Source organism: Zosterops lateralis (assembly GCF_965231275.1).
Source record: "Zosterops lateralis genome assembly, chromosome: 2".
Classification (NCBI taxonomy): Eukaryota; Metazoa; Chordata; class Aves; order Passeriformes; family Zosteropidae; genus Zosterops; species Zosterops lateralis.
The window spans coordinates 50,024,975-50,047,144 of NC_139763.1; the positions used below are offsets into that span (position 1 = coordinate 50,024,975).

General features: G+C 34.9%; 1 protein-coding gene across 1 annotated transcript in view; it reads left to right on the forward strand.

The window, feature by feature from the left end:
• Nucleotides 1-22,170, forward strand: part of MYCBP2 (MYC binding protein 2) — a gene marked incomplete at its 5' end in the record, with an annotated part of 167,550 nt that overhangs the window by 95,996 nt on the left and 49,384 nt on the right. Inside the window, 12 exons of the mRNA XM_083884892.1 lie at nt 263-488; nt 796-914; nt 2,113-2,200; nt 3,020-3,069; nt 3,764-3,936; nt 4,165-4,309; nt 6,239-6,451; nt 8,881-8,936; nt 9,370-9,485; nt 11,602-11,699; nt 15,767-15,883; nt 16,652-16,792. Coding sequence (XP_083741018.1) covers nt 263-488; nt 796-914; nt 2,113-2,200; nt 3,020-3,069; nt 3,764-3,936; nt 4,165-4,309; nt 6,239-6,451; nt 8,881-8,936; nt 9,370-9,485; nt 11,602-11,699; nt 15,767-15,883; nt 16,652-16,792 — 1,542 coding nt within the window. The remainder of the gene's footprint in view (nt 1-262; nt 489-795; nt 915-2,112; nt 2,201-3,019; nt 3,070-3,763; nt 3,937-4,164; nt 4,310-6,238; nt 6,452-8,880; nt 8,937-9,369; nt 9,486-11,601; nt 11,700-15,766; nt 15,884-16,651; nt 16,793-22,170) is intronic.

Consider the following 22,170-nt stretch of genomic DNA (forward strand, 5'->3'; position numbering starts at 1 on the left):
TGGTGCAAATATTTAATCGGGATATTAAGTTATAATACAGGATTCTAATTGATTAAAGTGCAAAGCATTTCAGGTGTACATGAATTTAGAAGAAAAAATTAGGTTAATGTTAATTTAAAGAATGTCAAAACAATTGTGCGGAATTACATAATTAAGTCACTTTTGTAGAGTTAAGGCCAAATGGAAATGAAGTAAATGTAAAAAAAAAAAAAAACAAGAGCCTCAAAAGCTTGGACATGATTCAACTATTGCTTTGTTTTAGGTGACTTTTCCTGAATGTGTCAGGTGGATAACAATAGAGTTTGACACTCAGTGTGGCACCGCTCAGTCAGAGGATGTTCTTCGTTTACTGATTCCTGTCAGAATTGCACAGAGCCTGGGATTTGGACCAAAGCATACCTCTGTTCATGAAAACCTTAATTCATGGATAGAACTGAAAAAGTTCTCTGGATCTTCAGGATGGCCTACCATGGTGTTAGTGTTGCCAGGTAATACATAAATACTGATGTAATTACTAGTAATGTGAGTTACTACAATAATTAAAGGAAGTTTGATTTTTCTGCAGAATTATCTTGGCAAACAAAGTTAAAGAAGGGTCTTACTTAATCCAAGCTGGCAAGTTAATTATGTCTGTAGTAGGTTTCTTCATTGAAGTATTAATCTGCTCGTTTTTCCCATGGTTTTAATTCACGTTTTACATATAAAGATTGGGTTTCATATTTACTTAAGTAAAAGAAATACACCAAAAGAGGAGGAATATATTATTTATTTAATTTTTCCTTTTACTTCTTTAAGGGAATGAAGCTCTTTTTTCTCTGGAGACTGCATCAGACTACGTGAAAGATGAAAAAGCTTGTTTTTATGGTTTCAAATGTTATGCAATTGGATATGAATTTAGTCCAGGAAGTGATGAGGTATTTGTATTTCCACTTATGATTAAGTGACATTAGCAAAGTATTTTTAGATTAATTTTATAAAAGTTCTAACATTTTTTGTTAAAGATATTATTAATTTGGAATTCTTTAGTCAGGATATTATTGAAATAGTTTTTTGCATCGTTTGTGGCACTCTGCAAAAACATAGTGTGGTTTTATCTAGTATGTTAGTGGGATATGAGATTTCCTGAAATTCTGGCCTATTCTTGCATCAGGGACTCAAAGGTTTGGGCCTTTTGACTGTCACTGCCAATTGAATGACATGCATCATTTTCCAGTGTTCACTTACACCAGAACTCTGACTCCTTGGAAATGCTCTGTGCATTTAGACTGCCTCAGGTTTTACCCAGTGGTCTCCTCATTTTGCCTTTAAGGACATGAATAATTTCCACCACTGTTTATTGCAGAGGAAAGATCAATTTTCTTCATGTCCTTGACATAGTTCTCTCTTTTGGCTTATTTTAAGAGATTACTGAAAACACTTAATGTGTTTTATAGTAATTCCAGAAAAATAAGTCTTCCCTTATCCTAGGGGACTTCGGGCCTGTTGCTTCATATGGACTTTACAAGGTCTGCATCTTGCTTACATTACAACCCTCACAGATTTACCTCATCTTATTCCTTCATTTTGCTCAAGCTAAATCATGCCTTCGGGTTTTGAGAATGTCAAGTTCTTTGGAATTTCTTTACATATCAGCTAAGAAAACATACCGTAAGATTATCATCTATGCTGTTGCCACTGGCTTTCAGCAAAATGAGATTTATAATTTCTACAGATGATCTAATTAGTCTGTGTTTGAATAGAAATAGCTTTTGCTTAAGCAAAAAAGCCGTGTAGATTCCTATGCCATTCTTTTTCTTCAAAGCATTTACAAACAAAGATGGTGGCATGTTTTGAACACTCAGTGCTAAAATATGCTAGCCAACACCTTAACTCTATCACATAAAGAAAAGTTTTAGGTAATTGTTTTCATACATACCTTTTTATTCTAAAAGTTTTGGTACACTGTCCTATGTCACAGCAAAATATGGCAGTAGCTGTATGACAAGAAATACATTGCTGAAAAGCTTCAAATTGGGATACAAAGTATTTCTTAAGATAAAACATTGTCAGGAAAATGTATTTATGGTCCTATTTTTTGAGACAGTAATTTAATTATTTTTTTATTATTTGAAGGGTATTATTCAGCTGGAAAAAGAACTGGCAAATTTAGGAGGATCATGTGCAGCAGCTTTGATGAAGAAAGATTTAGCACTTCCTATTGGTAAGAACATACTTCATTATTTCATCATTGTCCATGTTTTTTGAATTAATAATATGTTTCAATCTTATTGTTGCTTTTAATTAGAGGTAACAATACAAAATAGAGTCTTCAAACTGAGCTAATCAAACAATAAAATTGGCAGTATTTTCTGCTTGCTGTTTTCCCTTTGCTGTGGGACTTGATATTTCTCATTTATCTTTCTTCTGACTAGTAGAATTGCCTGACATGTTTTTAAAAGAGAGAAGTATGGCAACCTTATCTGTTTCATTCTTCTGTTAAAAAACTGTGTTTGGCAATTCTGGTCACCCTGGAATCAGAGTTTTGAGTTGTATTTGTGAGAAGGAAATGCTGTGTAATAGTATGTATTTGAGCTTTTTGTTTTAGGAGTAATCATAATTTATAATATTGTGCAGAGTTTATCAGGTTTCCAAATGATTTTACAAAGGTAAGCTCTTAAAAGGGAGCAGCCGTTGCATACTTAGAGATACTGCTTCCCTGAAACCATCTGGACCACTCAAAATCTTTCTGAAAGTATCTAGTCACATCCAAAGACTTGTCTTGGAGATAAAAAGATAAGCTCCAAGTTTTTGGTTCTCTGTGACTTAGTTGCTCATTTGTGTGTGCACTGAACTACACAATACTGCATATTTACTATGTTATTTGAAAATATTAATATTTCAGCTGCTGATTGAACAGTATGATACATCATTATAACAAACTTGAAATTTGTAATATAGAGGACTTCACAAAACAGAATTTAATCTCATATTCTGTAATATGTAGATAACTGCCAATATAACTGTTATATTTTTCCAGCAGGTAGTGAGTTTGAAGAGGATCTTGAGATACTTGAAGAGGCTGCCTTACAGGTATGCTGCAGCTTTTTATCCATTGCAATGTACTTAAGCACATAATTGCATTGAAATTTTCTGACTGCTACAGAAGAAAATAATTTGTAAGGTTTTTATAGTAGAATGGAATCCAGTTTATTATGTAACTGTTTAAGAAAATCATATAGAATTTTAGTATTTTCATGAAATCATTTTTTATGATGAATCTACTTGGAAAAAACTGCATACCATGTCACATAGAGCATTAGATAACCAAATATTTCAAAATATCTGTTTGCCTGAAGTTGCAGTATTTGGCAAGTTTTAAATGTTACCAAAATCAGTCTTTTACATGTCTTTGTAATTAGAGAAATAAAGCCACTTTTTCAGCTAAGCAGTGATGTTAATCAAGTTCCAAATAATATGATTGCAGTTGTTCTGGTTTGCTGATGGCCTTATTTAGTGCAGTGGGAGCTAATGCTGAGTGTTCCTTAACTTAAGGTCATTTAACCTCTTTGGGCATAAATTATTGTTTAATAGACTGAGGTGGCTTTTTTTAAAGCTTTTATTCTTTTTATTTTATTTTATTAAAGTTTATTCTTCTTGAATGGTTTAAATGCCCAAAATGTTTGATTGTGTCATATTATGGGAAAACATGAATGTGTTACTAAAAAGCTGTTCTATGTCTCTCTTTTCACCCCCAACCTCTGCCAAAAAAAAAAAAAAAAAAAAGGTGTGCAAATCTCACTCAGGCATTCTTGGGAAAGGCTTGGCACTGTCTCACTCACCAACCATATTGGAAGCTCTTGAAGGAAGTCTTCCACTGCAGGTACAAAGCAACGAGCAGTCCTTTCTGGAGGATTTCATCGCTTGTGTACCAGGATCGAGTGGTGGACGACTTGCAAGGTAAAACTGCACTGTTGCTTGTCCTTCTAAATGTCACAGTTATTTTAAGTAATTAGTTAAATACAATTATTTGGCTATATTATTTCCATTAATGCATTAGTTAAAACCATATAGGCACTCAGATGTTCTGAGTCCTTTCTTAGCTCTGTGTCACATTTGTACAGAGTAAGAGTTTGTCTTTTGGACCCTGTGAGAGGTTTTAATGTTAGGTGGTTTTCTTTGCTGTAGGTGGCTCCAGCCTGATTCATATGCTGATCCTCAAAAAACATCATTGATTTTGAATAAGGATGACATCCGATGTGGTTGGCCAACTGTTATTACAGTACAAACAAAAGACCAGTATGGGGATGTTGTTCATGTTCCAAATATGAAGGTAATTATTGTAATCTTGGCTGTTCTGCTTTATCTTGCTGTCTTTTAGTTTTTATTGTAGGTATTCCACAGAATACTATTGTATAGGACAGAAAGAGGCATTCATAAATTCACTCTAGTCAGATTTTCTTGCCTCTAAATCCACAAAACTGCCAAACTCTGTATTATGCCAGCACAATTTCATGCATTTCATAACTTGCTTGTAATGAACTATGCATGTGTAGTTGCATAAATAATCAGTCATAAGTGAGGTTTGATGGTGATGATGATTAAAGTGACACGAATCCATTTTTTAATTTGTAAGTCAGGAGAAAGTGTTACTATAAACCATATAATTTTTGCTTATAAACCATAGACTATGTGATGGGGAAAAAAATCAGAAGTACGTTGATGCAACTTTAGAATTATTTTATTTTAGACTAGAACAACACTTCTCCCTTTTCTGTTTCTAGAACTTCTAGAAATGGTAAATATAGCTCTTAACCTTCATTATTATTATTGGAAGTTCCTGTAGTCCTTGCAGTTAATAATAGCTGGTTAATAATAACTAATATAATAATAATTAATAATTACTGGCAAGGACTGGTGTTCCTGTATTTGCCTTCAGCCTCTTCAGTTAACCACTGTTTTTCAGTACTGGCAAGAAGGTGTTCTTGACACCCTCAGGTAGAGTTAGAAGAATTTTGCGCATTTTGGTGTAAAAACTATGTGGCATGGATAAAAGTGGGCTGCTTGGTTTGAAGTCGTAAAGCAATGCAAACAAAACAAATAAAAAATGGTTTTCATGTAGTTCTAATAAATTAGGTTATTTCTGTGTTTTAAAGCCCACTACTACTGTGGAGTAGTTGGTTTTGTTCAAGCCCAAGTGTAGATGAAATTCCTTTTACAAAGGCATGATTCCTGTGATAAAAGCTCTCCAGTCTGTTTCTTTGTATATGAATGTAATAATTGAGAGTTGTCTTACAGTGAGCTGTACACCTAATTATGAACAGCAGTTATACAACAGTAACACAAGAAACAGCTTAATCACAAACACTGCTTGAGTGAAACTTGTGTGATTATTGACTTAAGTTAGTGACAGAACAGAGAGAAAACTCTCAGTAGTGATTTTATCCTATCAGGAAAAGGATATGTCAAAATATCAAAATTATTACTGGTTCTATTATTTAATTACTGTTCACAAGTATATTAAAGTGACAAAATTTTTTATTCAATTTAATCATTCTTCTGGATTCATTCAGTGTGCAATGCAATGATATAATTTCTGGTAAATTAAGTCAAATTTTGATAAAGTAGTGTGTGAAAACTGCAGTATTTAAGCATCTTTATTGCAGATTTAGGATGAGTAACACATAAACATATTTTCCAGGTAGTCTGTCTGTCTTCCTCAGAAAATAGTGTACTGTTAGTTATTCCCTGCACTAATGGAGATCTGTGGTACCCCTGGGGGAAAACGTCAGTCAGGACATGCATCGAAGAGCACGATATAAACGTACAGTGCTGGTGGCAGAGCCACCTTGGCTGTTGCTGATCCAGGTCTATTGGCCATGGTGGTCCACTCTGAAATCTGTGGACTCACTTGGAAGGCTCTCTTTCTACTTCACTGCACTTTTCTGCTGTGGGAAAACTTCCCTAGGCATACCAGACTGTGTGCTGCTTCCCAGGGAGTGCTCTGGGACTGGCAGAAGTGATACCAGCCTGTGCTGATAGTGTGCTGAGTCAGTTGAGTGCTTCTCACCTGCCCAGTGGCATATTCTTTCCAAGGTGCTGTGTTTGGCTTTGCAGATTAAGTGTAGATACATTGGGTTTTGACACAGATGGATTTACTAGGAGTGCTCTAAGCACTTTGTCACTGCACTGCATCAAATTTAAAAGAATGTATGTGTGTTCTCTCACTAAATCATATTCACTCTTCCACATCTTATTATAGGTAGAAGTCAAAGCCATTCCTGTTTCTCAGAAAAAAACATCTTTGCAGCAAGAACAAGTTAAAAAAGTGCAGCGGATACCAGGGAGTCCTGCAACAGCTGTTTCCCCTAGCAGTGATCTGACCTTTGGAGGACTTCCTTCACCAAAGCTTGATTCCTCCTATGAGCCAATGATAGTAAAAGAAGCTCGGTATATTGCTATTACCATGATGAAGGTAAGTTACTGTAATTTTGGCAATATAACTATGGAATTCAGCATTCAAAGTTTACAGAGGCATGCAACAGAGAAGGAAAAATGTGTATTTACTTTTGGTCTCAATCTGAAAATATAGTGAATACGAATTATTTTGATTATACATTAGTTCAACAGTAAACTAAATACATCAAAAGGGCCAATTGCTTAAACTCTAAAGCAGTTAGATTGGATTAGCATAAAAAGGAAAGTTGTCTTTGATTTTGATTAGACAGATTAACAATTAGTCTGAGTCACTCAAGAGAAATAAAAACAGATATTGAAATGGTGAAAGGAAAGTTAAACCAGTATATTTATTTATATGGAGTTGAGGTTTTGCAGTGAATATATATTTAAAACTAGAATAGGTGAACATAGCAAAAGATAAAGATCTCAACATAGCAAAAAAAGACATGCAAATGATTTATATATCAATGCATATGTGTTAAGCAGCATCTGATGTAATGAGCCACTGTTAAATGGATCAACTCAAACACTTTGCCAGGAACAGTTTTAAAGAAGTGAAAACTGAGCAGCTAGTATTGATTTGATTGAGTATATTACAGCACATGCAGTAAATTTACATATGTGTACCATACTGACCCAGTTAAGAAATGTGACATGTTGTGTACAACTAACAGTTGCACAGTGTAATGAGACAGGATTAGCCAGGAGGGTAGAAAAGGATAATACTTAGCATAATCAGTACGGATTTGTTGTGGGGGCAGAACCAGCAAACTAGCACCTTTTAGAGGGTTACAGGGGTTTTTTTGCAAAGGGTGGTGCTGCAGTAGCTGTAAGTAGTGCAGCTGGGTACTGAATAGTGTCTTAATAGATCAATGAAAGACTGTTAAATTAATGTCATGTACAACAGATGGTTTAAGAACTTGCTATATTGTGTGCATATCAAGGTGTGATTTGGGCATTTTTATTTGGGCTACTGCAAACATGACTTCTTGGTTTGATGGTTCTTTTAAAAGTGACTTGAGGGGAAGCAGAAATATGTTATTTATTCCATGTTGGGGCTTAGGTGATATTTCTGATAGCCACTGTCCACAGGTACCTGTTGCTGCTTTTCTAGTGATAGGTGTCAAATCTGCCCACACAACTCTTAAGGAGGTAAATCTTGTAATGCATGAGATGCTCTGGGGTAAATGACGATGGTGCAAGTGTAGGGCATTCAAAAACGCTTTTGTAGATTTGATGGCATAAGTAATGCTTAATATCAACTAGTTAATATGTAATCATTTTTTAATTGAAAGAAGGCTAAGGGAAAATGAAAATGGAAGGATTCATTTAAAATCCTCTTAGTAGACAATAACAGTATGAATCTTCATGAAGATAAAAGTAAAAAGACACCAAGGTTAAATTAAAAAGGCATCTCTTCTTGAAACATGCTTGATTTCCATATTTAGTGCTTTTCCAGACAATCTTCCCAAGGTTCCTTTCAAGTTAAGTCCTTTCCATCCAAAACTATGAATTCAAGGCATTGTAAATGTTCTATTTCCCTGCCTGCATTATTAAGCACAGTCATTTCAGTGTAAAATGCAGACATCCCCTGATATTTTCATTTTATATCAGCCTGCACATTGTATCAGTTGATACAAACACCTAAATATGATTATAAAATCTAGTTTTTCACTTCATAAAAATATATATAATAAATAATGACCCATTTAGGGGACTAATAACCCAAAACTATATCCTTATGTAGGGACCCAAAATGACTGATCTGCATATATGTTAAAAGGTGCTTATCCTACCTTTTGTTGGTTTTGACTTAACAGGGGAATCTGGTAAGTCAGCAACTATTGCAGCCCAGAGAGATTCTTGCTGAGGGACTTTGTGCGCTTCTAGGACTAACTCTGTTTTCTTATGGGGCTTTTCAGAGCAGTGATTTCACAAGATGCTATGGAAGTGAACCAGGTCTTTTTTGTAGTGGAAGTCAATGGATGTTATCACCCCAGTGTTGAGGGAATTTCATCTTTACTTGGAGTTGAAAGGAAAAGGATCTAAAATTTCATTGATAAAGCCCCTGGGCTGGTTTGCAGGTTTTACCTGCAGCATATTTGCTTTCTTATCTTCACATGGTCTTCAGTGCGCTGCCTGGATTCAAAAGGGTTTTATACAAGTCAGATTTGAAGAGATTCAATGACTTAACAGGGTTTTTTATTAGCAGTAGCAATCTTTCTTAGCTAAATAATGGCTGTTTAATGAGACAGTGAAGATACTCTTTTGTGTGTGCATATATATTTCTGTGTTTTGAAATTTGTTTCTCATTCCCTGATCCCTTTTGGGGTGTGTAAGGTTAGATTGATGTGTTCTTTAAGAAAATACTCTGCTTTCTTTTATTCAAGACAGTGGTATAACTGGTAACTGTTGGTTTTATGTTTGAATTGAATCTGTTTATAGGCATATGAAAATTATTCTTTTGAAGAACTACGTTTTGCTTCACCAACACCAAAGAGGTAAACATTAAAAATTTCTTTTGGATAGGGATTTAAATTAACATGTCCTCACACTTCTGCTTACACCCAGACTCCCAAGTGTGACTGGCAGGTAATTGTGTCTGAAGGTAGAAACACAGAAGTCAAGTATTATGTTTTCTTACATGTAGCAATTTTATTTAAGGTTTTTTTTTCTTAATTGTTTTAATGTTGTTTCCTTATTTGTATTAGCTACTCTATGAATGTGTTATTTTATCAATTTGCTATAAATAAATGTGGAATAGAGGATTAATTATATTTTCGTAGTAAATAATAGGAGATTAGTACATTGAAAAGGGAAAAAAAAGTAATTTCCAAATTAAACATGATGCTAATCATTATATGCTTATGACATACATGGTGTCCAAAAAGACAATAACTGTTTAGTGATTTTAATTGTTTTGTTTATGCCTAGACCCAGTGAAAACATGCTGATCAGAGTCAATAACGATGGTACATACTGTGCAAACTGGACTCCTGGAGCTGTTGGTCTCTATACCATTCATGTTACCATAGATGGCATTGAAATAGGTACTTAATTTTCACAATGTTTAAGCATAAATTTATATTATTGCCACTTTGTGTACTGACACAATTATGTCTTGATGCTCATAAGATTTAATATTACAGTTCATAGCAAAACCTTGTGGCCAAGTTTTCATTCAGAAGCCTTCTAGTTAAATCACTCTTCTTTGTCAGAAGAAAAAAAACCTGGAAGAGCAATATATGTGGCAAATCATGTATTTATAATGTGGTAAGACTACCAGATTAACTGACTCTTACTCTCAACTCTCAGTGTTGAGAGAAGAGTGTTTTGTTTCAGCTGAGAGTGGCAGAGAAGCATAGTTAAAGGGAAAAAACCCCAGCCAACACTGAGGAACCTACAGAAAGGCAAAAATGGTTCTGATGATGCTGAAATACATACTGGCATTTGTTCTGGAAAATCAAGGTGTGGTCTTAACTGAGACTCTACCTGAACTCTTAATTATTTGTACTAATTTTTAAATGCTTTTGGTGCATTCCTTGCTGGAAATCTTTTCATTATCTTGCCAGTCTTGGGGACTGCACTATGAGATACTATAGCATGTGGTGGAAAGCATGCCCTTCCAAAAATACTCTATATCTTGAAGGCTCTCTTGTTAGCCTTACTGGTGATATGGTGAAGATGGCAGTAGAAACACTGAAAGTGTTGTAGCTGGGCCCGATTCTTATGAGAGGGTTTGGGTGAGTTCATGAGCACCAGAAGTTCCTCTTTCACAATAATAACCAGCACCTCTAGTAAACACATAGTGATACTCATAAATGCAAGTACACATAATTTACATAGAATTGTAATGGGATTTGGTATTATGTGTTAACTACAGAAGATAAGAGGTATAAAATACTATTACTAATGGTTGTCCGTATTCCTCAAACAGAGGAACATTTACCTTCATAGGAGTCTGCAGTGCACTCAGTTTTATTTTCTCCAGTGTGTCATCTCTGGAGCAAACTTGACACTGTAGTTTAAACTAGCTGCTTTTATACTTTTACACAGATTCTGCCATCCTTAAGCAGTGTGTAGGGTTTAGAAATTTATTACATTTATTACATTTATTACATTTATCGTTTTAGAAATTATAAATGTAGCTCTTAACCTTCATTATTAAACAGGTATGAGTATACTCTTAATACTTAGCTGTGCCATTTTTATGCAATGGAACTTTCTGGCTCAATCATTATATTAGATTATGCCCTCTGAAACTTTCATGTACCTATGCCTGACCCATAATTCTGTCAGCTTTGACTGGGTAAGTAGTGGTGACAGTTTCTGTTTATTTCAAACCTTTTATGTTCTTGATGCTTGTAGGTTGCTTCTGTTACTGCCATGCTTGTTTAAAAGGGTGTTAGTGAAAGCAACAGTTTTATTGCTAGGTCTGGATGTTTCTCTTCAAGGTGTTGTTCTTCAGAGAGTCTCTCTGTAAAATGAAACAAAGACCACAAAAATTTCCTGCTGCAGTTTGCTTTTAACATTGGTTGCTGAGGCAATTTTCTTGAAGATTATTACTCAGGATAATATTCATCTATTACTTCAATTTTTTGTGTCTTTCTTCACATGTATTTACGTGTATTTTTCTTCACAAACAAGAATGTCACTTTCCATTGCCTTCAGGTTTTATAACAGCATTGGTAATTAAATATGCCAATTCTTTACATTATAGGCCTTTTCTGGTTGTATTACATGGCTTTTCAGGCTCTTATGTCTCACATGTAGCAATTAGCTTCTGTAACAGCACAGCATTGCATAAGCTGCTTCCTTTCCAGAAGCTTTCACTTGCATCTCTCAAACATTACACTCTGTGTTGACCATTCTTTGAAACCCTACAGACACTATTAGGATACAAAATTGCCTGGTAGTGCTTTGTATGTACACTGTGACAGATACCCAACAACAACATGAAACTACATCTCTGTAAATTTCCACATGTGAAAATAGAAATGTTCAAAACCTAATACCTTGCACCATAAAAGTGTTCGTTTTGGCAGACAGATAAGTAAGTGGTTATTTTGTTTACTCTGAGTTGTAGCACAGATAAGCTATAGTTACTTTTTAACTGATATATCCCCCTTACATTTTTTTTTAAACTTAGTCTTTGTTTGCTTATAGATGCTGGACTAGAAGTGAAAGTAAAAGATCCTCCAAAAGGAATGATACCTCCTGGAACCCAACTTATTAAACCAAAAGCAGAGCCTCAGCCAAACAAGGTTTGGAGAACTGAAAAATACACAAAACGGATAGTTATTTTTGGGTGGGACTTGGTCGTTTAATATATACTTTATCATATAATAGTGCTGCAGACTTGAGGATATTTGCAGATCACTTTAACATGCTGAATGGAATGAAATTAATATAGTGGATAAAATGAAACAGTTTCATTTCATTTTCTTTTTGTACATGAATTTATAAAACTATTAGAAGCTCTACAGAAACTGCCTTTGCCTTGACTTGTCACACTAACATTATACAGCTATTATTAAAGCCACAGACAAAATTTTGCGCTATTATTAATTATATTATATATCATACTAGGAAATTAATTTTGCATGAAATTCTACAAAGTTTTTGTTTTGTCATAAGCATCTTCACTCAGTATAAATCCATAACCAATTTCTTTAGTATTTTTCCCTTCCTTAGAGAATGGCATGATTGTTTTTTGAAGGTCTGTTTTCTGTAGCATTAGACATCCACATTTCACCTTATCATTCTAACCTGAAGGACTAAAGTAGACACAATAAAGCAAGTAAGCTGAAATGGGTGGGAGTGGTATAAGGAAAAGGTCCAGATGAGGGAACTACCTTGCATTTCCTCTTAGATGCAAAGGAAGGGATATTAAATGAGGTGCTGATTTTGTTGGTGGTTTTTGGGGGTTTGTTTTGTGGAAGAAACTTGCATTAAAGGATGTGGAATTCTGAAATACCACAAGGTTGTTTCCTGTCCTGTTGAAATTGGGAGGATGATTGAGAAATATATAGTTACAAGAAGGATCGGGTTTCTGACAACTTCTTACCTATGTAGTGCATCCTAATTTATTTTTTTTTTTCTAGACTTCAGGATAATCCAAAGAGAGTAACTTTGTTGTATCGTTCCCCAGTCTTTAAAATGCATTCAGCATCTGCTTCTACTACTAATAAGATTCTTTTTCCCTGTAGCCATGCCTCAAATTAAAAATAATAAATGTAGCTTTTAGTTTCAATGCAACATTTACCCCTCACTGGGACTCTTTTTAATTTTTTCCCCAAGAAGCTTCCTTTAGACTTTCTCCCTTGTCTTGGGAGGAAGACTTCCTTGTTAGTGCATTATCTTAATTAGAACTCCCAATTCCTACTAAGAGATTTAGCTAGTGCAACTTAAGGGTACCTCCACCTAAGCTCATCATCATATGTGTTGTGTTGCCGACCCCAAGATGAGAGACTCTGGTTTGATATGAGATGAATTGCTGAACAGAAGTTCTGTTTTTCTTTTCAGTTATTACAGTGGAATTGGAGTCACTTGTTCATGCATGATAACTGTGTGAATAATCAAAGTACTTACAGAAATCAGTCCTCTGGTGTTCTGTTATGTAGTGTTTAATCCTCTCCTTGTGATGTTTTGTGTGCATGTCTCATTTCTTGTTCCAAGTTTTAGTCTCTTTGAAAAAGGAGCCATCTTTGTCATGTACATAGTGTCTGTAGAGCCTGCTGAAAAATTAAACTAGACTTTCATGGTAAATTATTTAATCAGTCAGCTTTCTTTTGTGTCATAATAAATCACATAACAAACCAGGATAATTCTTAGTGTATCAAGAGCAGTATTGTAAGTAATACAGCAAGGTAATAATTGTACTATGCTCCATGTTTCTGAAGCCAAGAATGCAGATTAGACATGTATCAGTCAGAGACAGTCCAATATACAAAATCATGTTTTGCTGAAAAAAGGATATAGTTGAGCTCTAAATGCTTCTTCATCATCTTTGTCAGCCTGAAATTTCAGATAGTTATAACCAAAGGGCAAGTACCAGTGTATTCTCAGTGGCGATCTGTTCTCAAGTAGAAACACCAAAATATTTTCATTGAGGCACTGGAACATTCCAGTTTTGTAGCCAAACCTTACTTAAATTGCAAGCTGAAAATGGGTACTGTGTTATGATTTTATATGTGTGTTCTTCATTCCCTATTACTTGGAGTCAGATGAAAAATCTGAAGGAGAGCATGATAGTGATCTGTATTCAACCTGGGGTATATGACCCATAAGAATTACTGCCTCTTTATTAGCTGGAAAATTTAAAATAACTAACTTGCAGTAAATTTCATTCCGCATCATATTGAGGAAAATATTATTTTTCAAGCAATGTAATGTAACCCAGGGTAGTTGGAACCATCTAGAAGAAAATGGTCCTAATTTAGTTGAATTTCAAGGTGCAAGACTGGTACCAGAATGATTGCTCACTAACACGTTTTGGTGGTTTCTACCGTCCTGACACAACAAGTAGGTAGCATCAATTGCAAAATCAATAACCACCAAACCCAAAAGCTCTGGGCTGGGGGTGGTTTTTCTCACCCCTTTGTAGAAGATCCAACCCCTTTACATCCTATACAACATCCCTTTCTGCTGTGTGACGTGTACCTCTTTGCAGATTTGTCAAATAAAAAAGCACAGCAACACAGCTCTTGAAAACTGCTGTGCACTGTAGGGATGATGTGCATCCTAATTGTGAAGCCTTTCTGCCTTAGTCAGTTCTTCAGCTGGAATCCAGTTTGTGTATGCTCCGTGGAAGAACTGGCTGTGGAGGTGTTACAGAGTTACAAAACTACTGTGCTATGCAGAAATATTCCTAGCAAAGAGGCTCTTTATCAGAAGGCAGACACAGCCGATAAAATTTTTCATCGTGGTCAGAAATGAGCATAAGAGAACTCCTAATCTGATTTTTACTGTATTGGCTGTCAGTGGATCTGATCCTTAAGCAATTTCTAGTTATAGGTTGAAGTTTATCAACCTAGTTAGGTTAGCTGTTGCAAAAGGAAAGAAGGCTCTTTCCAGACCTGTGCCTACTCAAAATCTGGAATGTGAGTTTTTCCTCTAAATTAAAGTTTTAAGTCCAGTTTCTAGCAAACTGTCGTAATGATTTTCTGACGTAACATTGATGCAAGGACCCCTAATTTGCAAGACTTGTTTTTGGCTTGCTTGTATTCAGAATGCTGCCAGCAGTGATTCAGCTTTATACTTTTACAAGGACCTTGAAAGCCTTAGTTTTATCTGTTGTGAGTATCTAAGTATTATGAGTAAGAGGACTGCTAATAAGCAAAACCTTGCACATTTTGGAGTAATTTCTGTATGAAATCCTTTGGGGGTTTTGTTGGTTTTGTATTTTAGTTTTTAAATTAGCCTCAGAATAAATATAATTTCTTAAATAATTTCTTCAGGGGAAAAAAGGTTAATGCACTTAGCTGTTACCTTTCATTATGTATCACTGAGTTTGTTCCTTACACATCATTCTGTGCTTTGTGTTATAGATTAAATTCATATTTCCATTGATACTTTTATCACTTTTACCTGTGGAGTTTGAAAATAACCTTCCAAGAAAGTGGTCTTATACCATATAGATAGAATATATGCATCTCTGGTTTGAAGAGACTGATAGAATGGCTTGCATTTCTTTTCTGTGGGACAGGTGCCTGATAATGTTTGAATGGTAAAAAATGAGATAGTGAATAACAAGTGGGAAATTTTGGGGTGCTGTAGTAAGTCCATCTAATAGCAAGGAGCCTCTGCTCTAACCTTCCTGTGCCAAAAAGAATAAACTATTGAAATAGCCATGTGAAAGATTAAGAAGTAGAAAGATAATTTTATTTTAAAATGGCTAGTTAAACTCTTTAGCTAAGGAAAATATCCAAATTTTGGTTAAAAAGCTGACTAAAGAGAATACCACAGTAGCATAACCGAGAAATAGTAAACCTCGTCTGATCAGTTAGGAGAAATAATAAATTTGAAAATGCAAATGTGGTGAAATTTTCAGCAGCAAATGAAACATGTGTGTTAAAATTATTGTAGGGTGTAAATATTTCCAAGTCAATGCATGCTTACACTATGGTTTTTTGGAACATTATCGTTTTATTGACTCTAATAAAAAATGAAATTATACACAGCAGCCATGGGAAACTAGCAACAAACTGTAACTCTTAAGACTGCTGTCTTGTCACTGGCATTTCAGATTCTGTTAAACCTATTTCTTTTTACTCTGAGAGCGCTGTTCCAATTTTTTTTCTTCCTTACTGTCTTTCTTTGCTTCTCTTAGGTTCGCAAATTTGTGGCCAAGGACAGTGCAGGGCTTCGTATCCGTAGCCACCCTTCCCTTCAGAGTGAGCAAATAGGCATAGTGAAAGTCAATGGATCCATCACTTTCATTGACGAGGTAATCAATAAGACATTTCTGTTGAAAATTGGGCTAAGGTGTAAAGTTAATTCATGCAAATAATGGGTTTTTTTCCATGTTTAGATGTTGGCATATGCAACTTAAGACCATAAATGGCAAAAATCTAAATTTACTAATTTAGTTTTCAAGCTGTCATTTCCTATCATTTTCTTTCGTCAAGACCTGTGTAACAAACATTTTGAGACTGATACAAGGAAGGAAAATTTTTAGAGTTCATCTTACAATAATACTTCTTAAGATTTAACTTTTCACTGTTTACTATTTCAACTCTACACAAAAATTCAGATGTAGGTGTCCTTTTCCTTACATCTTTCGCTTAGAGGTCTGAAAGATCTCTATTAGTATGTTAGACTACTATGCGTGGGTTTTTCTTACCATATAACTTCATAAGCAAGGAATATTTTTGCAATTTACCACGTCATACCAGCAGTGGAAAAATGGGAAGTGGGGAATTTATAAAGCTTATAAAGGCTTGACTTTTTTTCCTCTTTTATTTCAAAGCAATTCTTATTGCTGCATGATCTGATTTAAATTTATCTTCGCACCTTGACTTATAAGATGTGCTTCCCCATTGCTTTGGAATTCTGATGTTGTCAATATTCCTCTTTATCTCTACTTGTGTTGTGCCAGCATTGTAAGGATCATTGCTTCTTTGCTGCTGTTGTCTGCCTGAAGTCTGTTAATCCTTGCTAGCTACAGAAAAGTTACAGGAGGGCATGGCTCGTTCTTGTTGCTTGTTTCCCATAGATCCACAATGATGATGGTGTTTGGCTGAGGCTGAATGATGAAACAATAAAGAAGTATGTTCCTAACATGAATGGTTACACTGAAGCCTGGTGTCTGTCTTTTAACCAGCATCTTGGCAAGAGCCTTCTGGTACCTGTTGACGTAAGTAAAAGGTGCCTTTGAAAAATATCCAAAAGTACACTCTATCCTCATTACAAGACTTTCTTTAATTAAGGCTGCAAAAAGTCCTGAGGTAAACGATATTTTAATTATCAAATACAACCTTCTATGTGTTTGCATTTTAGAGGGCTGCTGTGTAATGAGGTTGGAGTGTAGAAAGGTATGAGGCTTTTTATGTTGAAGCCTCTTCTTCCAGAAGAGAAACAGAATAGCAGGGACTGCTATAACAAAAGCAGGGTAGTATTAGATTGTGGTCTGCACCAGGTGTTTCTAATGCTACATAGCATTGTCTGTGAAATGGTCCGCTGGTGCCATGATCTCAGAAGAGCCTTGCAGCCTACAGTGAATCAATGTCATTGATGCTTTTTTAAAAAACCAACCAAGCAAACAGAAAGTTCTTTAGGCTCTGGTTTTGTGGATGTTTCTTGTGAATTTTATACCTGAATCCTTAAGTTATTGCTTCATTAGCTATTCAGATTATCCCAGAGTTTCAAGACAAACATCGAATTTGTAATAAGAATAAACATAATTTATTTGAATAACTTTAATGGTGATCATCATCACTACAGTTTAAAGGTTACACCTTTTCTGGAAATGAATTATGCTTTTTTGAAAAATGTGAAAGACAAAAAGGGAAAAGCTGTATTAACTAAACCAGTGTTTCTCAAAAGATTCATGAAAATGCAGGCTTTTCTGGCTCATCTGTTTTCATGCATTCCCTGAGTGGGCAGTACCTTGTTTTCTTCTGGGCAGAATGTGAGAATCCGATCTAATTGATACTGCTATTTAGATTTGATTTGTCATCTTATCTGAGTGAGCTGCTTGTTGCAGTCAAAGATAATTGAGAAATATTTAATTAAATTAAACACAGTAATATCATGCTGTTTGTGTGTTTTGGTTATAGAAGAACTGAGGTATTCGCAGTTCCAGTGAAACTGGACTATTTGCTAGTAGCTAAATCTGGAAATTCATAATACCCTGGCTGTTCTGCCAAACACTGTTACATGATGTGAATAGGTCTTCTTGTCTACAAATTATTTGTTGATATATTTCTATTTGTAGATTTCTTTCAATAGAATCCTTATTTGGGAAATTATTTTAATTTTGCATTTGGGAAGCAAAATATTTCTGTACTCAGAAATCAGTCACTCAAATTTGCCTGTCATCACAGTGTTTTTCTAGTCTGTTGTAGAATATATAAAAACATGGGAAAAATTAGGCTTTGTTTAAAATTTTGCCTGTATTTTTTTGCCTTAGAAATTGGTAACCATTAGTAAATTGCTGTATTATACCTCTATGAAATATTAATATTTCTGTGCAGTAGTTGAATTTTACCAGTTCACCCTTGGTAAAAGTGAATTCATCTTGACTAAGTAACTAACTTCAGTAACTATTGTATTTCTAGATGGATGTTATAGTCTGGCAGATTTTTCTTAGTTGCGTGCGTTTTGGGGTTTTTTTTTTAGTTTAGCTATCTTCAATACCTTTTTGCTTACTGAAGGGAACATTTTTTGAGCTCAGCAGTTATCTGTGGATAGCAAGAACTTACTGGTTGGCATATTTCATACAGCTCTGGTATACGTGTAGTTCTAGGGAAGAGCATATGCTGTGTTCCTTGAGAGAAGCCTGAAAAGAAATGTCTGCCATGAATAACTGAACATTCAATCTTGACAACATAAGTTTGTGAATTCAAATTTCCTGTGGGTAAGGAGGCCAGGTACAATCAAATATGAAAAACCACATTCAGTATTCAAACATTTCATTCTCTCTGTCTGTAAAGTTCAGATAAAAGATTATCTCTTGGTTTTGGGGATTTTTAACACTCTAGTGAGTTAGTTCCGTTACTGTTTAGACTATTAGGAGCTGTTAGGAATGCTTAATTTTCTTTTAGGTAGCCAGTCATATGTCTTGTTGTGACACAAGTTAAAAGTCATGTGCTTTCTTAGCTTCTGCTCTGTAAGTGACAGCCAACATAGCAAATGGATTCTGAAAATAACTCTTACAACAGTGCAGGCCTGTGCAAGAAATGTGTCTGGAGCTACTTTCAGAAAAGTTTCCTTGCATGGCTCTCATTTTCAGATTTTTAAGAGGACTTACCATGTCCTGAAACTATTTGATTTCATTATGACAATATATAAGCAGTAAGGCTTGTTGGTTTGGTTCACAATAATTAGAGGAAAAAGGAAAAAAAGTAGTTCTCTAACATTTTATTTCTTAAAGGTGACAAAACAAAAGTCAAGGTTCAGAGGCTGACTTTTGAATGCCTTAAGTCTTTACAGCACGCTAGTCTAGCATATACAGCTTTCTTTGTACAGATACTTCCTTTGCACAGATACTGCTTTCTTGGTAGGAAGTTGTAAAATCTTTTTTATCGTGATTACTAGGTTGAAAATATATTGAACTATACTTTCTTTTTCCTCTGAATTGTCCAAAAACAAGGACTGTTTGTAACTTGTCAAATTTGATTTTTGCAGTCCTCTAGAGAGGACTTATGTCAAAAAGGATGTTCAATTAAGTAAAAATTACTAAAGTTTTGTTAGATTAAATTGTGATATAATTCATATCTGCTCAATCCTGTTGATTTGGGTAGCTGAATGACACGATGAGTAGAATGCACTAAAAAAAATTGTGATGGTGCAAGATTTTTTGGAGCCAAGCTGTTCAACCAGTTTTGACTTAAAAAGAAGACTGGAGAAAAGTCTCCTTTGTGACTGAAAATGCAAAGTGAGAATGAAATGCCTGAGTAAGGCCACGTATTCCCTGTTCAAATAGATGTTGAATTACTTCTAATGGACTCCATTTTCTATTCAACTCTGAGTGTGCAGACTTGTCATCTCAAATTACATTGCTTTCTCATGTTTAAATATACAGGCTTTTTATAGCTAATCCCTTAAGTAAATAAAATTTCTCAGTACATTTTGGAAAATATGCAAAAAAAATTTTTAAAAGTTTTAGTTACTCTGTTTCTTCACTGTATTATGGAACAGTGAGCAGATGAAAAACAGTAGAGGTTCTTGGGAGTGTTGTGCCCTCTTTTCATCTTGATGTATGTTTTGTATCTGCATTTTATGTATATTTATTAGCATTAACTAGGTATTTTATGATAAAGCAAACACTGAATATTGTGCCTCTCATAAATGGACTTCCCATATTTTTATCAGAGCTATTCTATTTGAAGATAAAAGATCATAGGAAAGGAGAGATTCATGGTAGTTACCAGTATTTTATTTATTTGAGCTGTAATCATTTACCTTCTTAGAAAGTCTTCAGCTCTTCTTCTGTTGCTCTTATCCTTTCACAAAGAGTTGCTTTACAGCCCCTGATCTGAAATTGTGCATCCAATTCATTGTAGATAATATAAATATGAGATTGTCAATTTAATAGATTGTGATTTTGGATAAGCTGTTTCCATCTCTGGTAGTTATTTTTCCTTTTGTCTTATGGTGTTCAGATACCTGTTTTTGAAAAAAAAAAAACCTTGTAAAATTCTATATCCAGACAGTTACTCATACTTACACATGGTACATAGTAGAAAGGTACATACAATACGAAAGGGTTCACACTGGGAAGAAATAGAAATGTATCTTGATCAAGCTCTGGAAGCTGTCTTTTTGAAAAAATCACATTCTAAGTAAGTTCTCATTACTTCATTTGAAATTTAAAACTCTGTAAGAAGGAATATTATACCCTGATGTCCAGCTACGATATTACATTCCCCAGCCACCACAGGCAATCAAGGATTGAGAAACTGCACGTTTTTCAAACCGTTATTGCAATGGAAGAAGGAATCAAAACTAGTGTGCAGGCTCCAGTGCTTGATCACAGAGCATCAGAAAGCTGAATGTTCTGTGGGAACACTGAAGGGCATCGACAAAAGATTTTTACTGTTGTTTTAAGCACAATGGAAAGCAATTGGAGAGTAAGACTGTGTTGGATAAATCATCAAGATGACTGTTTAAGAGAAGTCTTAGTTTTGAAAAACAATAACTGAGGTTTTAAATACTTCCTAATGGTCCATTGATTTTTTTATGGCAAAACAAATTAATTTATTTTTTTTTTAAATCTCTGAAACTTAGAATTTATTGGGAAATGTATGAATTTCTGAAATTAGTTTTAGGTCCTGGAAGGTAAAGTCTTGAAGGAAAGAATTAACTAAATCTACAGGTGATAGCATAAGGGCTAAATTCAAAGCTTCTATATAGTGGTTTCTTCAGAATGAAAACTTGGTTCTCAAATAGATGTCTGATCTATTAATCTAAACTGGTGTGCAGTGTTGTAATAGCCAGAAAGTTCTGAAGCTCACAGAGCAGGAGAGAGCTTCTAGTTTGATCTTCTTGGTGTTTCTAGGTCAGCATGGTCCCACTTCACTGCTTGACTTGTATGTTTTATGCATAGAGTTCTATGATATAGAAAAATAGATCTTTGAAATGATACCTAAATATTTTAGGTATGCATAGTCCATATTTCTCAGTGGAAGTCCATCACAAAAAAGGACATATGCTGTAAAATGATAGAATCAGACAGTTGAAGTAGGTTGGATGCCTATGAAGCACACTCATTAGGCACATGTAGGCTTTTTATTGTTGCCACAGTTTCCTGCCAAATTGATAAGACTCTTCTTTGCTCATCTTCGTATCTATCTCCTTCCCCACCTACCCCAGTGCCCCAGAGCAAATATCACCAGTGCTTTGCCACCTCCTTCAGTTGTAAGTATAAGTACTCAATTCTGAAGAAATGCTGGTGGTGTGATGATTTCCCTCTCTGTCATAATGTCAGATAATTTGTATTATTGAGACTTGATGTTTGCAAGCAGTATAGAGTAGATTATTTGCTTCTATCATGTGATAAAAGTGTAGATTTACTTACTTATAATATATTAGTGCTTTTTCAAAGAACACAGATGAAACATACCAAGGATGTTTTGTACTTGTTTCTGCCTGAAAGGATTTACTGCCTTAGCTACTGTTAAATTTTAATGTGGCTCCTGAGCAGGGATTTAATTTGGTTCCCATATCAGGATGGGATAGGGAATTAGATTTTGATACTTCTGTTCATATGGAGGAAATGAGTACTTTGTTGAAGGGATTCCATCATAAATACCATAAATATTATTAGTACTGCTATATGTATGCTATTCTTTCATTTGACAGAAACAGTGAAAATTTCTTTGAAATGGTTAGAAACTAGCTTATGGAGAAAAGATGGCTTCTTTTTCATGTTTTCCAGTGATTAAAAAACACTGTCTTCACTATTTTGTGGGAGGAAAAATTAAACAGAATAACAGTACTGATTTCTATAGTGTGGGCAATTGGTTATAAGATCAGTGATGTTTCTCTGCAGTCTGTATTTGGTTTATGATT